Genomic DNA, 15,446 nt, shown 5'->3' on the forward strand with positions numbered 1-15,446 from the left:
GCTTTTTAATATTCATTTGGCAATATTAATCCCTGAGCCTTCTCAAAACTGTTTTAAATTCTTGGAAGGTGCTAGAAAAATACCAGAAAAGTATTTTGAATGTCTGTGAGCGTGTCCATAGATCTCTAGAAATCTTCTGATTGTTTTCTTACTTTTCTCTCTCTACAGATACATTTTACCAGCTCACGAATGGAAGTTTGAGAGACTTTATACAAAATATATGTGAAAATGGAAACTTCATCTTTGCTATCATCCTTACATGATGAGTGCAGATCAGACAACTACATTGAACCTCATTACAAGGAATGGTACCGGGTAGCTATTGATGCTCTAATTGAAGGAGGTTTAGAAGCCTACAAAGAATTTCTTTCCAAAGAGAGGTGCTCAGAGTTCCTAGCAGATGAGGAAATTGATTATATTTTGAACAATGTTCACAAACTTCCCCAAACCACAATTTATTCCTCTAACCATGCCATTGATGACACCTCTTCCTCGGGAACATACTGGCCCATCGAATCAGATGTGGAAGCTCCAAATCTTGACTTAGGTTGGCCCTACCTGATGCCTGGAATTTCTGGTGGCACAAATATTGATCTGCTTTTTCATCCACCACGAGCACAGCCTTACACCATAAAGGAAACTATTCGGAAGATGATAAGAGACGCAAGAAAGGTAAACATGAAAAGTGTTATTGAAAAAAAAAATGTGGCAATAATAACCTAGTTGGTGTTTGACTAGAGGCTTTTTTTTTCCTTCTGGAAGGGAAAAACAGTCTGGCTGCTGACAATTCAAATGGAAAGGTTTTCCCAGACTGAGATTGGTCCCTTGGTATCACATGCACCAGTGTTATTAAATTTACTTACAAGGGATCAGGGGTTAATTGGAGGGCTTAATGAAGCATAATTACCATTTTACTGTAATGCTGACCAGTCCCTGAGAAATTTATAAGTAATCAGCACACCTTTTCTTTGACCTCAGTTGAATATTCCTCAAGTGATACTATTCTGTATCCCTGAGAGTCTCAGCTTTTCTGATTTTGCATACCAGCTGTGCTTACAGAAATTAGTCAGAAAGTATTTAAGAGATCTCAGAAGAAAAAAAAGAAAAGTGATATAGGCAACAAGGGAATAGATTTTAGTTGGGTACCCTACCTGCCTTTTCGACTAATGACTAATTTATAAGAAATGTGGACACTTCTCCAAAGGTACTTCTTTCCTCTTAGGGGCACTTGCATCTTGAATTTCCTAAGGCACACCCTGTTTACACCTCAGTGACAGGGTGCTGTGTGAACAAACCACCTTTTGCTTTCCAGGGTAATTTAAAAAAAAAAAAAAAGAAACCAAACACCAAAAAATGTATTAGCATGCAGATCTGTTTGACCCTGGAGCACGTTACCTCTTTAAACAATTGTGACAAGGTTTCAGTCGTATTTGTACGTTACATTTCCATTTCTTCCCTGCGAAATAAATTTGGTTCTGTGCTTTAAAGCAATAGGATGGGCTCTAGCTCGAGTGCATCCATAAACCCTTCAGTGGATGAGATGTGTGTAAATGTGTGTGCAATAGAAATGGACTGAAAAGGGCAGGGAAGGGAAGGACTACAACTTTTTACAATGTCTCTCTTATATTTAGATAAAGCATGTAATTTGTTGCCATAATAGAGTTATCATTAGGTCTTTTATCCTGCACTTTATAGTCTAGAATGACTGTGCTCAAGGAAGAGGAGCGTTAATTACTTTTCTCCCTTTTTGTCCCTCTCAGAGTGAGTTGCGGTGTTTTCTCCTTTTCTGTGTAGTGAGGCTTGACCGTGACTTGCCCACTATACTGTGACCTTTTTCAACTGCAGGTCCTGAGCTACCAATGTACCCACTGTAAAGGAAATTACAAAACCACAGTTAACTCCATTGCCAAGACTAGTTTAGTTTTGCTACAAGGTGTTGAAATGCCATGAAGAAAGGCTGTTTCCAGTCAGTTGCCATGCTTTTTGTGCCAGGCAGGCTGGCTGCATGCAGTCCAGTGCCTTCCTGACAGCACTCTGAGCTGGTGGTGCTGCCTTGTAAAATGCCATTTTCATGCCTCCTCTGAATGCAGCTATGGAGAAAAATTAGGTGTGATTCTTATCCCTCTGTGGAAAAAGGTTGAGTGCATAGTATATTGTCTCTCTGTTGTGCTTGTGCCGCTTCCACTTTATAAAGAGGATGTTATGATGTGTCACTGTCAAATCTGACAGCTGAAAGGTTGGTTTAGTTGATCAGCACAACCTCAACAGCAACAACCATAACACTTTTGATGCAGTGATACGGGTTTGTCGCTTCAGGAAGCAGCAATTAAATCTAAAAGACATAGTGCTGTTCAGCCTCTTCGGCCTGCGGATGCACAGAAAAGTTTAAAGTATTTTTAAGTAAGGTAAAGTAAGGTATTTAAAACATGCTTACAGCAGGCAAACGCTTTGTAAACAGGCTAACCTACTTCTAAGCCACTTATAAAAATATAGTTATATTAAACAGGGTTCTTTGTTATGTAGTAGTGAAGATGTGTAGTCATATGAGAATATTCAAAGGAAATAGGAAAAGGTTACACATGGAAAACAGAAACCTGTAAAGAATAAACAAGTTCTTCAGCAAATCACATTAAACTAATGTAGCTCTAAGCAAAATCTCTGGGAAATTAGGCAAACTTCTGTGGGAAAATAAACAGCCTGTTGGAGACTGCCATATTCATACCACCAAACTTTAAGCATCAAACCTGAGTGCCTGAGTTCAGGCACTGATTTCCCTGGGCTGCCTGAACACTCAATGCATTAGGAAAGCAGCTCCTACAAGGGCAAAGCAGAAAATGTTTGTGCACTGATTCACCCCATGAAGGAGGTTATTCGATATACTTTTATATGTACATTCTAGCCCAAAAGATCATGAAGGAGACAGACAATTGAAACCTAAATTCTTTTGAATATTTGGAGATATACAGGGATAAGAGGACATTATTAGTAGACTTACTCTTGACCTCTTTCATGCTTGATGCATCACAGTGTCAGTTGTTAAAATGATCATTATGTATGTTAATTTTGACCTTAAGAAGACATGTTGTAAACAACATTAAGCAACTTGCTTGCTGACAGTGATTTTTCCTGACTAAAGAGGAAAATAATTTGTAAGGCTATTCTACAGGAGACTAAAAACAGTAACTATGAAAATGTGTTGCAAGAAAATCTTGTCACTTACGTGTTTCTTAAATGCATAATATAAAAATTACACACATCACCTTCAAATACAGGCAACATAATAGTGGAGTTTTCCTTACAAAAATGGTTCAATATTATTAAATCCTAGAAAAATGAGCTAACCATTTTAAGGAGATTAATCCATGCTTGTGTTATATGTTTGTTAACTTACATTAGAGGAGGGGAACTGTATCATAAATAGGGTAGCATTACATTACAGTCTATTACAGCACTTCTGCAGGACAGGTGTGATGTTAGCAGAGTGCCTTAGGTCAAACCTAACATGTCAACAAAATGGGTTTACTGTTGGTGTAACTAGACCTCATCTCCAAATGATACAGTTTGCCAACCACCCTCCTCTGTCAGTGTAACCTCTGTTCATACAAGGAGGCTGTTTGGCACAACTGTGTCAACTGGGAAGACACGATTCTTTTTCAGATGTTGATATGACCACGTGGGAAAAAAGCACTACAAGGTCTGTTGGATCTTAATGATGGACAGACTTTTGCAAACAAACCAGTAGCCTTATTTCTTGTGTGTTTTGGAGGCTTCTACCTTTAATCATGGACAGGTTTCTGGCTTCTCTGAAGATTGAGGTGCTCCTGCAGCTTGACTCATCCTAGCTGGGGTGTATGAACCACAACTGATAATGTTTAGCAGTTTTTCCTGAGAGGATTATTCATCTGGGAAATGGTATCAAGATGATTACTCATCTGTGTCAGGTTAATGGGAAACTTCCTTCTCTTACTATAAAGTAGCACAGACACTTTAATAATGAAGTGTCCTCTCCCTGTATGACTTCTTGTAAGAGTTGCCTCAAAACCCTAAGGTATGAGGCTTGCACATATGTACAAGAAACAGCTCATACTGTCTTCTCAGTCGTGATTGACAGGGAGAGGCAAGAGGGAAAGGACAGGACAGAGCACCAAAGGGTCCTTCTGGCAGTGTGTTTTTCTTTCTTCATTAACTGGATTCCACTCTTCACCACCCAGACATTCCTACATAGTTTTAGAGAGAATGCATAGCTCTGAGTCTTTTATATTGATATCCAAATAAGCATCAGCTCCTCCTAGAGAGAATTCAAACCTGTTTTTTAAAGAACTGTGTTGTTTAAACAACCCAAGGATTGCTGGTTGGCAGCACAAGCGAGAAAACACTGAAAGACTTCCCTGACATACTTTAGGGAATTTCTCATGGAATGTAAGATGTTGCATGCTATTTGATAAATATGCAGTACTTTTCACTGATTTCATTTTATTCAAAGAGACTAGCAGTCTTAAACCTGGGTTCATAAAATCGGTGATAGTTGTGAGACTTTTACAAATCTTATTTGTTTTTAGAAGCTCAACTAGAAATTTAGATGGCTAGTGTGTTATCATTTTGGAAACTCAAAAAAGGGAATTGTGTTTGCTGAATTACTCATGATTGGTCTTTTTAATGTGAGAAAGGGTTGCAAAACTTGGACCCTTGGGAAACAATTAAGTTACACTGTAAACAAGTGTAATTTGTTATTGGGCCCACTGTAGGTAGACCTTTAGTAAGTCAAAAAGGACTTTCTTTGAATTCTCATGAGAGAGGATTATGTACAAAACCTGGTGCCTGTGTTGTCTTCTAAAGCAGTGGACCTAGGCAAATAAACAAACCAGTTGACTCATTTTTCAATCATATAAAAAGGAAAATATTTTCTTCTAGTTTGAATGGGGATGTTTTTCTAGTTTTGTTTTGTTTCAGGCAAGAGAGAGGTATGTTACAGAAAAAATATATTATTCACTATTGATCTCATTTCATCGTGTGTATACTACAGTAATAATGACCTAGTTCTGGCTGCAGTCTAGTATGAAAGAAAATCAAATTCTTTACATGCCTATATGAAGAGTGTTGTTTCTATACAGAAAGAAACTTGTAGAATATGGGGGCACTGAGCAATCTTTTTAAAGTCTCTCAATAGTACTCTTTGCCAAATATTTTAAATATAATGTGAACACATACTGGAGCAAAGATAATGAATCGTGTTTGTGGCAATGCTCATCTTAGCTAATTAATTGCAGCAGTCCAAGCAGATGAGAGAGGGGCTGCATTTTTTTATTCATAAAAGCTAGGGAAATCTGCTGAATTCAGGGAAAGAAAAAATGCAATAGTCATCCCACTCGAAAGTTTTCTATATGGTCTGCAGAATGTCTGATAAACAATGCATATAGAATCATAGAATCATAGAATGGTTAGGGTTGGAAGGGACCTTAAAGACCATCTAGTTCCAACCCCCCTGCCATGGGCAGGGACACCTTCCACTAGACCAGGTTGCTCAAAGCCTCATCCAGCCTGGCCTAGTTTCATAACACCTATATATCTTCTAAGCTGAGAGTTAACACATAGAAAGACTTGATTCTCAGCTGAAGATGTATAGGCAACATTTTCCCTGCCAAAATATTCTACCCCACAAGGATTTCAGCAGGTGCTTTTTGGTTCAGCTGCTGTGCTGAAGGATGCATTCATCATTCACTTCTGCTCACCTGTTAAATGACTTCCTGTTAGTTGAAAACCAGCATGGCAGTCTTGCGTATAGTTTCTAGGCAAAACATGACTTTTAGCTTTTGATAGATTTATTAGAGGGAGCGAGGTCATGTCCCAGCTTTTCTAATCACACACATATGCTGGCTTTGGCTGGAATAGAGTTAATTTTCTTCATAGTAGCTAGTACAAGACTGTGTTTTGGATCTGTGCTGAAAACTGTTGATAACTCAGGAATGTTTTCATTATTGCTGAGCAGTGCTGACACAGAGTCAAGGCCTTTTCTGCTCCTCACACCACCCCACCAGCAAGTAGGCTGGGGGTGCACAAGAAGATGAGAGGGAACACAGCCCCACACCATATGACATCCCACACCATATGACATTGTGCTGAGCTTATAAAGCTGGGGGAAGAAGGATGGGGGAGATGTTCGGAGTGATGGCATTTGTCTTCCCAAATAATTGTTACGTGTGATGAAGCCCTGCTTTCCTGGAAATGGCTGAATACCTGCCTGCTGTTGGGAGGTGGTGAATGAATTCCTTGTTTTGTTTTGCTTGTGTGCGGCTTTTGCTTTACCTGTTAAACTGTTTTTATCTCAACCTACAAGTTTTCTCACTGTTGCTCTTCTCATTCTCTCCCCTGTCCCACTGTGAAGGGAGTGAGTGAGCGGCTGTGTGGTGCTTACTTGGCAAATGGGATCAAATCATGACAACAGGGCACATGCCATGCATTGGAAGAGGACATGTGTCTTGCTCTTGGTGCTATTATTGTGTGACTCAGTACTGATTTTTTGTCATCTGCTCACAACACGTAACATTGCAGGTGTTTTATATGCCTGGATTTGCCTTTGGAGTCCTCACACAATTTTACTTGCCTGCCTCCTTCTCCCCCTGCCATACTGCTCCCTCGACACAAAGGTAGCCCCAGAGCAGTCTCAGAAGTGAAGTTATAATGCAGACAGAGAGGACTGCCATTGATGGGACATATCTCCAAGCACTTTTATGATCTAGAAAGCCTGGGACTTGTGTGAAATGCATTTCTTATAAACAGTTGCTATATACATGATACCCATAATTTTTCCTGATACTTGTATTTTACATTAAAATGTGTAATTGACTAATTTATAGGAATTGACATTTTAATGTCACAACTGTGCTAATGTACTATCAAACTATCACACATCCATGATGGATTTAAAAATAGAATTGGGAAAATTAAAAGCCAGATCTTGTAGGCATCTGTATTTCTTTATTACTGTCTGTCTCATTTACACATATATATAAGAAGTAAGCATACACATATGCTTTGTAGAGATATTTTTTTCATTGAAACCTTTTCTCTCATTGACATAAATCTTTGTCAGTTAAAATAAAAGTGCCATGAAAAAGTAATTTATAATTTTTGCACGTGTTCTTTATCATATTCAAAAATAACTTTGTACAGGTAAAATTACGCTATAAATACAAAACAGTTGTTTTAAAATAATTTTCCCCTGGCAGAATGCTTCTTTCAGTGCCCAGTCCAGTGTAGTTGGATTGTGTCTCTCTCTTCTCCTTGCTTGTCAAAAAAAATCAACCAAACAAAAAAAAACCCCAAACAAACAAAACCAACAAAAAAAACCCCCAAAACAAAACAAAAAACCCCTAGTAATGTTGAAGTACTATTTTTGTTCTTCTGAATTCCTGTTCTCAGGAGATCTGAGTTTTCTGATTTTTTTTTCAGCCAGGGAACAATATTGCCTGAAAAAGTATAGGCTTAATCACTTCACATTCATATTGCCATAGGCCTTTTTTGATGTCTTGCAGTTTTAGCATAGTTTTGATCTTTGGTAGCTTTCCAGCATAGCCAGTGATGCTCTGAGGGCTGTGGGACACATTCTGGATGATTTTAAATTTTAAATTTGTTTGTCATGTATCAGGATTTAAAACCTAAACTATTATACTATCTGTGATACCATTTTAAATGAGCATAGCTTGGTATATAGATACCTGCAATACTGCAGCAGCATTTGTGTAATACAGTATGATAGAATCTACATGGAAAGTGGAAAACTGCTGACGTGGAGCAAAACAAAAAGCACAAAAATCCAAGGAGAGCTGCCAGTTCAGAATTTCCCATTCTGGTGTTTGGAATGTGCAGGATTGAAAGCCATGGAGTTATGTGTATTAAGTTTCCTCATATATCAGATTTGAGTACAAGTATCTACTTCACTTGTAATTATTTCAGAACAATTTGCTTAATGCTGTGTTATTTTCCCTGAGGAGTGCTGCAAGTATTCCAGCACAGGTGATACAGGAGTCAAAGTACACTTAAGTATTTACCTCTCTACAAGAAGTGCAGACCTTGCCATTGATACCAATGTGATCAGGCCTTTCCGTTTAGCCTGTTGATAAAGTATGTCCATAACCATTTTCTAATAAGACATGCTATTCTTTACAATAGAAGTTCAAGTCTACATTTTCAAAAATGCTGTCAGCATGCCTCAAACCTCAGAGGGCATTTACTCTTAAAAATCCTATCCTAATTTACTTTAGAGAGGAAAAAAGTGATGGCCATCACAACTGTAATGAGGTGTAACTGGTGTTGTGCTTGCTACTTTATAGTAGGATCTGCTGGCATCCATAAAGTGACTCACCTCAATACAGCTGTTGAAAATAAATAATTGCAAGATATTGCTATGGCTTCCTTGATCAACAAGGGTAATAAATTTTCAGTATGCACTCCAGTGATCAGAAAGCCAGTTGAATTTATTGTAGTGTTGTTTACTTCATAAATATAGAAGTGGAATCAACCAAACTAACCATCTATGCTTTCCTTGCCTTTGTTTCATATCTTTTCCTCTATCCCAGGTATTTGTTTTCTGAAGCTGTAAACATCCTTATGTTTTGCTACAGGTCTGTACATCATATAGTTTACTGGAGTCTTAGCCTTCGTGATTGGTGCCAGCCAGAATGGACATAACACTACTGCACTACAAAGAGTAGATCCAGAATTTATATCATAGAATGGTTTGGGTTGGAAGGGACCTCAAAGATCACCTAGTTCCAACCCCCCGGCCGGGAGCAGGGACCCCTTCCCCTACACCAGGCTGCTCAAAGCCTCATCCAGCCTGGCCTTGAACACTTCCAGGGATGGGGCATCCACAGCTTCTCTGGGCCTCACCAACCTCATACTGAAGATTATCTTTCTTATATGCAACCTAAATCTACCCTCTTTCAATTTAAACACGTTACCCCTTGTGCTATCAATATAGGCCCTTGTAAAAAGTACCCCCCCAGCTTCCTTGTAGGTCCCTTCAGGTACTGGAAGACTGCAATAAGGTCTCCCCGGAGCCTTCTCTTCTCCAGGCTGAACAGGTCCAATTGTGTCAGCCTGTCCCCATAGGAGAGGTGCTCCAGCCCTCTGAGCATCTTCGTGGCTTTCTCTGGACTCGCTCCAACCAGTCAATATCCTTATGTTGATGGCTCCACAGCTGGACGCAGCACTCCAGGTGGGGTCCACGTGGGAGAGCAGAATAGAGGGGGAGAACCCCCTCCCTCAACCTCCTGGCCACACTTCTCTGGATACAGCCCAGGATACGGTTGGCTTTCTGGGTTACCAGCACACACTGCCGGCTCATGTCCAGCTTTTCATCCACCAGTACCCCCATGTCCTTCTCTTCAGGGCTGATCTCAAGCCATTCTCTGCCCAGCCTGTACTTGTGCTTGGGATGCTCTCCTTTATTCTTAGCCATCAAAGAACATGACCAAAGTGTGTGCCATTTTATAGATTAGAATACTGAGCCATCAAAACTTTAAATTAAGATATATTGCAATATATATCACAGTTATAAACCAAAAGCCTGAGAGTATTATACCTTAGCAAACAGTACTTAGAGCAAGTAGGGGTCACGTAACAACTTTTTGTTTTCTTTTCTTTGTGGTTTTAGATGATTAAAAAAATCAGTCATGTATTTAGTGTTATAGTTATGAAAACTAATTTCTGCGGAACATCAGTACTTCTCCAAAATGTTTGCATTAGTATATGACTGTAGCTTTGTAGTGCCTACTTTTCAAACGCATTTGTAAAAGCATAAAGTCCTTTCTTATCTTCAGATAAAGAGGGTGTATCTCCAAGACATACACAGAGTGTTCTCATACCTTTGCTAAGAGCGGATTATCTTAACCTGTTCTGTCTTTTGGTCTGGCATGTTTGCACTGACTGCCCAGAAGATTTATGACGTGAGGAAACCAGAACAGATTCTTCAAAAACAGGGTCTACCGTGACCCGTGTTCTCCCCAGCAAGGCGAGTGGGCATGAAGCTCTGCCTTCAGAAAACTTCTGTGGTATGTCTTTTATTTAGGGGTTTTTGCTAACTGCAACACCTGATCTCCTCAGACTTTTTCCCTTCTGCCAGCAATCCTGCTGTAGGAGATGAAGCTGGGCGATAGGATAATATCTGAAGCTATGCACTGGATCTCTTAGAGATGAAAAGAAAACTTTGATATCTGCTTCATCCACTAGCAGTCGGGTTCAAACAGTAGCACAGGGTTGTGCGGTCAGGTAGCCAAATGGGTGTGTCTTCAGTTCAAACGGCAGATATAACATCTCAGCCTTATTTTCATGCTGTTTCCTGGAGCTGTAGGCACTCTTTGCCAAGCAGGCTGCACTTCAGCTCAATAAACTCCCTTTATGGCTTAAACACTACGTAAATCACTAGACATCACCTTCTAATTCAAGTGAATCTGAGTGGCATCAGCCCACAGAAGGTATTGTAGTTAGTGTTTTCCTGCTAGGCTTTTGATGCTCAATATGTCAGAAAAAAAATGAGGATGAGATGAAATAATCAGCACAGAAGAAGAGCAAATGCCTGCAGATTCTTTGTGCGACCTTTCTCAAGAAATGCCTGCCAAGGGACAGCCCTTTTTAACCCATGTAACATTCTCTGCTAGAGAGCTGTAACTCCTGATCAGAGATACCAGAGGCAGCGAAGTGACAATGTCAGCCAGCAAAACCGATTTCCCTCAAATGCCAGGGGGATACCGCCCTTCAAAGCAATCAAGTCTCTATCCAGCATGATAGAGCACAGTAATACCTGAAGCTATCTGCTGTTCTGGTAATTTCTTGGCACTGCCTAATAGCAGATTAGCACAAGTACACAATAATTGAGTGAGAAGTAACTGTCAAGTGCATACACAGGGTCTTTTAAATAATAGGCAGTATATGTGGCTGCACAGTGACTGATAGAGGTCTGTAACCTGTCTTGGCTGAGAATGGGCCTAAAAATATCAATCATCATTGAGTCCAGCTTTTACAGTGTATTACTGTTTTACAGTATGTTTACTGTTACAAGTCTACAGAAAGCTGCTTTACTGTGTAACAAAAACTGTATTACTGGCTCAGGTGAGATCCAAGAATGGTTTGGGTTGGAAAGGACCTCAGAGATCACCTAGTTTCAACCCTCCTGCCATGGGCAGGGACACCTTCCACTAGACCAGGTTGCTTAAAGCCTCATCAAGCCTGGCCTTGAACAATTCGAAGGAGGAGGCATACAGAACCTCTCTGGGTAACTGGTTCCGGTGCCTCACCACGGAGAAATTCTTCGTAAAAACAGCACATATCTAATCTAAATCAGCCCTCTTTCTTTTTAAGGCTATTGCACCTTGTTCTAACACTACATGACCCTGTAAGAAGTCCCCCTCTAGCATTCTTGAAGGCCCCTCCAGATAGTGGAAGGTGCTATAAGGTCTCCCCAAAACCTGTTCTTCTCCAGACTGAATAAACCCAGTCTCAGCCTGTCCCCATACCAGAGGTGCACCAGCCCTCTGAGCATCTTCGTGGCCTCCTCGGGACTCACTCCAACTGGTTGATATCTGTCTGAAGTTGAGGGCCCCAGAGCTGGATGCAGCACTCCAGGTGGGGTCTCACAAGAGCAGAGCAGAGGGGCGGAATCCCCTCCCTCGACCTGCTGGCCACACTTCTCTGGATACAGCCCAGGATACGGGTGGCTTTCTGGGCTGCCAGCGCACACTGCCGGCTCATGTCCAGCTTTTCATCCACCAGTACCCCCAAGTCCTTCTCCTCAGGGCTTCTCTCTACCCACTCTCCACCCAGCCTGTACTTGTGCTTGGGATTGCCCCAACCCAGGTGCAGGACCTTGCACTTGGCCTTGTTGAACTTCACGAGGTTTGCATGGGCCCACCTCTCCAGCCTGTCATGGCTTTGGAAATGAAAAAACTAAGCATAGAGATAAAACTGGAATTATCACTGATTCCTGTATTTGTTTATTTTCTTGCAATCATCTTACTTCATGCCTTAGCGCTATGTGATCACTAGTCTGACATATTGTATAATTGACTAGAATTAAATAATGCTGAAAATTATTTTTGTGGTAGCTGAAATTGTTATATTTGCAGTAATATCATTATCTATTTTTTTCATGAATTCTAGGCTTACTGACAGACATTAAGACACTTGTGCCAGAAATCTAACTAACCAGATGATTTGATTTCTTATGTATGTCAAATTTAATGATGAAAGTGCAGTTAAGATATGAAGCCCTACAATACAGTATTGCAATATCCTGTTAGAGGTTTTCTGTCCCAAGGAAGTGCTTGGTACTTTGACTTGAAGTTCAGAGTTAAACAGTGTCTTTGCAACAAGCTCTGGATGCAGTTCCTGGTGTGCCATGGTAATGTTAGGTCCCTCTTAGGTCAGTAAAGAAGTGTGGGTGCCTTGGATGATGCCAGTCAGCACAGCTGAAGCAAGTGCTTGCAGTAGGGGGTTTGAGTATTTTCCTCATCTTCTTTCTCTGCTGTTAAGAAGTGGTAAAACACAATCATGGTGTTAGAAATACAGCAGTGCTTTTGAATTTTTAGTCAAATCATCCAATGTTATTGCCAGGTTTCTGATATTTGTTATCAATTGTATATCTAATACATCAAATGTTAGAGGAGGTATATATTTTGAATAGGACTGTCTTATTTGCCCTCTATTTTGCAATAAATTGAAGCTTTGGGCAACAAGGATGAAGTTTAAAGATAGAGCATTTGTGTATCAAAATTTACAATAGCCTACTTCATTACAAAAATTACTTGATTACACAATTGATTTTCATCTCATTTTGCCAGACAATACATCTAATAAAACTTGAAAAGGAATTTCATAGGTATTTAGTAAAGGTCAGAGAGTGGAAAAAAATAATACTTGTTCAAAGAAGATACTTTTTTTTTTCTTGAAACAAAATTAAATCCCTAATCCTGAGAGGATTTAAATAGTTTTCTATAGATGTACATGAGAGGTTCCATTAACTTAACATGCATATGTGTTTGCAGGATTGACGCCTAGGGATCTGACCATGTATCGTTAAGTATCTGGTTTTAAATATTTAAATATTTAAATAACCTCTTTCTCTTACATCATGCCACAGTACTCTTGTAGTACAAAATAAGCATATATCTTCAGTTGATTGCATCTACTGTGAGCAACTAAAACAGGAATAATGTGTGTCCAAGCAGACTGCTGTAATTTTTTTTGTTCTAAATAAAATCTGTGTTGAATAACTGAATATCTGAAATGCAGACAAGGCATTGAAAATGGTGGAAGGTTTTCCCTTCCCCAGATACTATTCCACTACTCAGTTCTCCTTTACTGATCCCAGCGTGCATGCGCAGGCCCAGGTCCCACAGCAGTCTAACCTAAAGAATGGACACGCATATTAATGTTACAGAACACAGGCTGGTCCCTTAAAAAGAAGTTCAGGAGCAAAAGAAGTTCAGGAGCAAGACCAATTTATCATGTTGGAGCATAAAGAGTAAGAATAGCTTTGCGGATATAGAATGACTATTAAAGAAGACCTTTTTTTTCTCTAACTTTGTATGAACAGCCTCAACCAGAACGATTGAACCCTCCACTAGCAAACCTTAAGAGTTTGTAATGGGGATAGAGGCTTCATTATCTTCTGCCACCTTACACATGCTTAGTGAGCTCATATACAGTGCAAGAAAAATTCTATAGAGAAGTTTCTCAATTTGTACTCTAAGGCTTTTGAAATGATTGCAAAATATATTTTAAAAGCACTCGTGAACTTTTTCATGCATGCTGGAATGCAAGCAAACAAAACGAAAGAAAAAAAGTAAAAAGTGAACATCTGGAAATCAGTGATTATGGTAGAACTGTCCAAAATGGTTTATGGATTTTGTTTTTTAAATGCTGCATATTATTAAATTAAAAAATAAAAACCCCAAACCAACAACCACAAACACCTTGAGACATAGTTACATGGACAATTATGACACTATGGTGATACAAAATTGTGTGTATACAGATAGACATACTTATTCTGAATTTTATTAGTGCTGTTTCAAAAGATCCTAGGGATCAGATTTTCATAATCCGCTAAATTCTATTGAGAGCTATTGCTTATACTGTCTGAGGAGGTGACTCGCTACATTTAATTATACAAAGGTGTGCCTCTTGAAATATAAAGTAGAAGAAGAAAGCATTTCAGTTTAATGCTGCTCTCTAATACATAACCCAACTGTCTATTTTTAAGGTAGTAGAGTACAGTGTGTAACAAAAATTACAAATATTTAGAAAAGGGAAAAGATCTAATTTCTGAAATATGTAATAATTATACTTGAGTGCAGGCATTGAAGTTACCAAGCTGAGTAGTGTATCTGAAATCATTAGAAGATGATCTTTGACAGACTTTTTTCCACAGAACGTAATTAGTTTAAAAAGAACACAAAAAGCTAGGTGTTTAAAGATTTTGAGGGTTTTCCAGCAGAATACATTGACTGAAATGTTCTAGCAGCGCAGTTTTATAGCATTATCAGTTATGAAAATAGTATACTCAATGAGAAACAAAAAATTGTGGTATTTTCATTCCAACTACAAAAATCTGTCTTGTGTTAAAGAAGGTAACATTGGTGGCTGCATTTCAGTTTACCCTGATGTTCACATATTGTTTCTAGTTTTAAAAATCCAAATGGAACTTGCTCAAAGCTGCTTGTTTTCATACAGTTTGTAAGGGGTTTCATGCTATAATGCATGCAAAAAGAAAAATACATAGGTTAAGCATCGTTTTTCCTTGGATCAGTATATCCACATTTGGACAGACTTTTTGATCAGTCTTGGCAGAATGTGTCACAAAGTGGAGGTAAAAAAGCCCTGATACAGCACAGAGTACAAAAAAAAATCTTGTTGATGTCTATTGGAGGCGTTTCTGACCTAAGAGTGGAGATTTTACTGATAATTACACTAAATATTACCCTGTTTGGAAATTTGGAAATTATGCAAGAAATTCCTTTGTCCAGGCTTTAATTCTTCTCTAATGAGGAGAATTTCAGAAATACGGGAAGCATTGTAACATGCACCATTTTTTTCTTGAATTAGTGTTTTCCATTGACTAAATCCAGTAGGGCTGAGTTACAGTAAAAATACAGTGAATTATATTTTCACATTATAGAGTATCTATTTTTCAACAGCTATGAATAAAGTCCATAGAAATTACAATGTAAGTAAAAAGCATTGATCTGCTCTGGTTTTGTTTTTAAATTGTTTATCTATGGGTCTGGATGGGTTTTTAGCCTGAAACAGTAAAGCATAAAGTGTCCTGCTTGGTCAGTTTGAGGACTATAAAGTATATAAACCCAACTGGGGGAAATCTTTTACCTATAAATTAGAAAAATGTGACATTAAATAATTTTCAAACGATCTGTATAAACAGGTTGCATACT

The 15,446-nt window shown here is 39.0% G+C and overlaps 1 protein-coding gene across 1 annotated transcript in view; it reads left to right on the forward strand.

Moving 5' to 3' along the window:
- Positions 1 to 228: 228 nt before the first annotated feature.
- Positions 229 to 15,446, forward strand: part of FAM83B (family with sequence similarity 83, member B) — a 44,259-nt gene continuing 29,041 nt past the window's right edge. Inside the window, exon 1 of the mRNA XM_010155595.1 lies at positions 229 to 672. Within this exon, the coding sequence (XP_010153897.1) occupies positions 229 to 672 (444 nt within the window). The remainder of the gene's footprint in view (positions 673 to 15,446) is intronic.

This window comes from Eurypyga helias, unplaced genomic scaffold (genome assembly GCF_000690775.1).
Source record: "Eurypyga helias isolate BGI_N326 unplaced genomic scaffold, ASM69077v1 scaffold3727, whole genome shotgun sequence".
NCBI classification, from domain to species: domain Eukaryota; kingdom Metazoa; phylum Chordata; class Aves; order Eurypygiformes; family Eurypygidae; genus Eurypyga; species Eurypyga helias.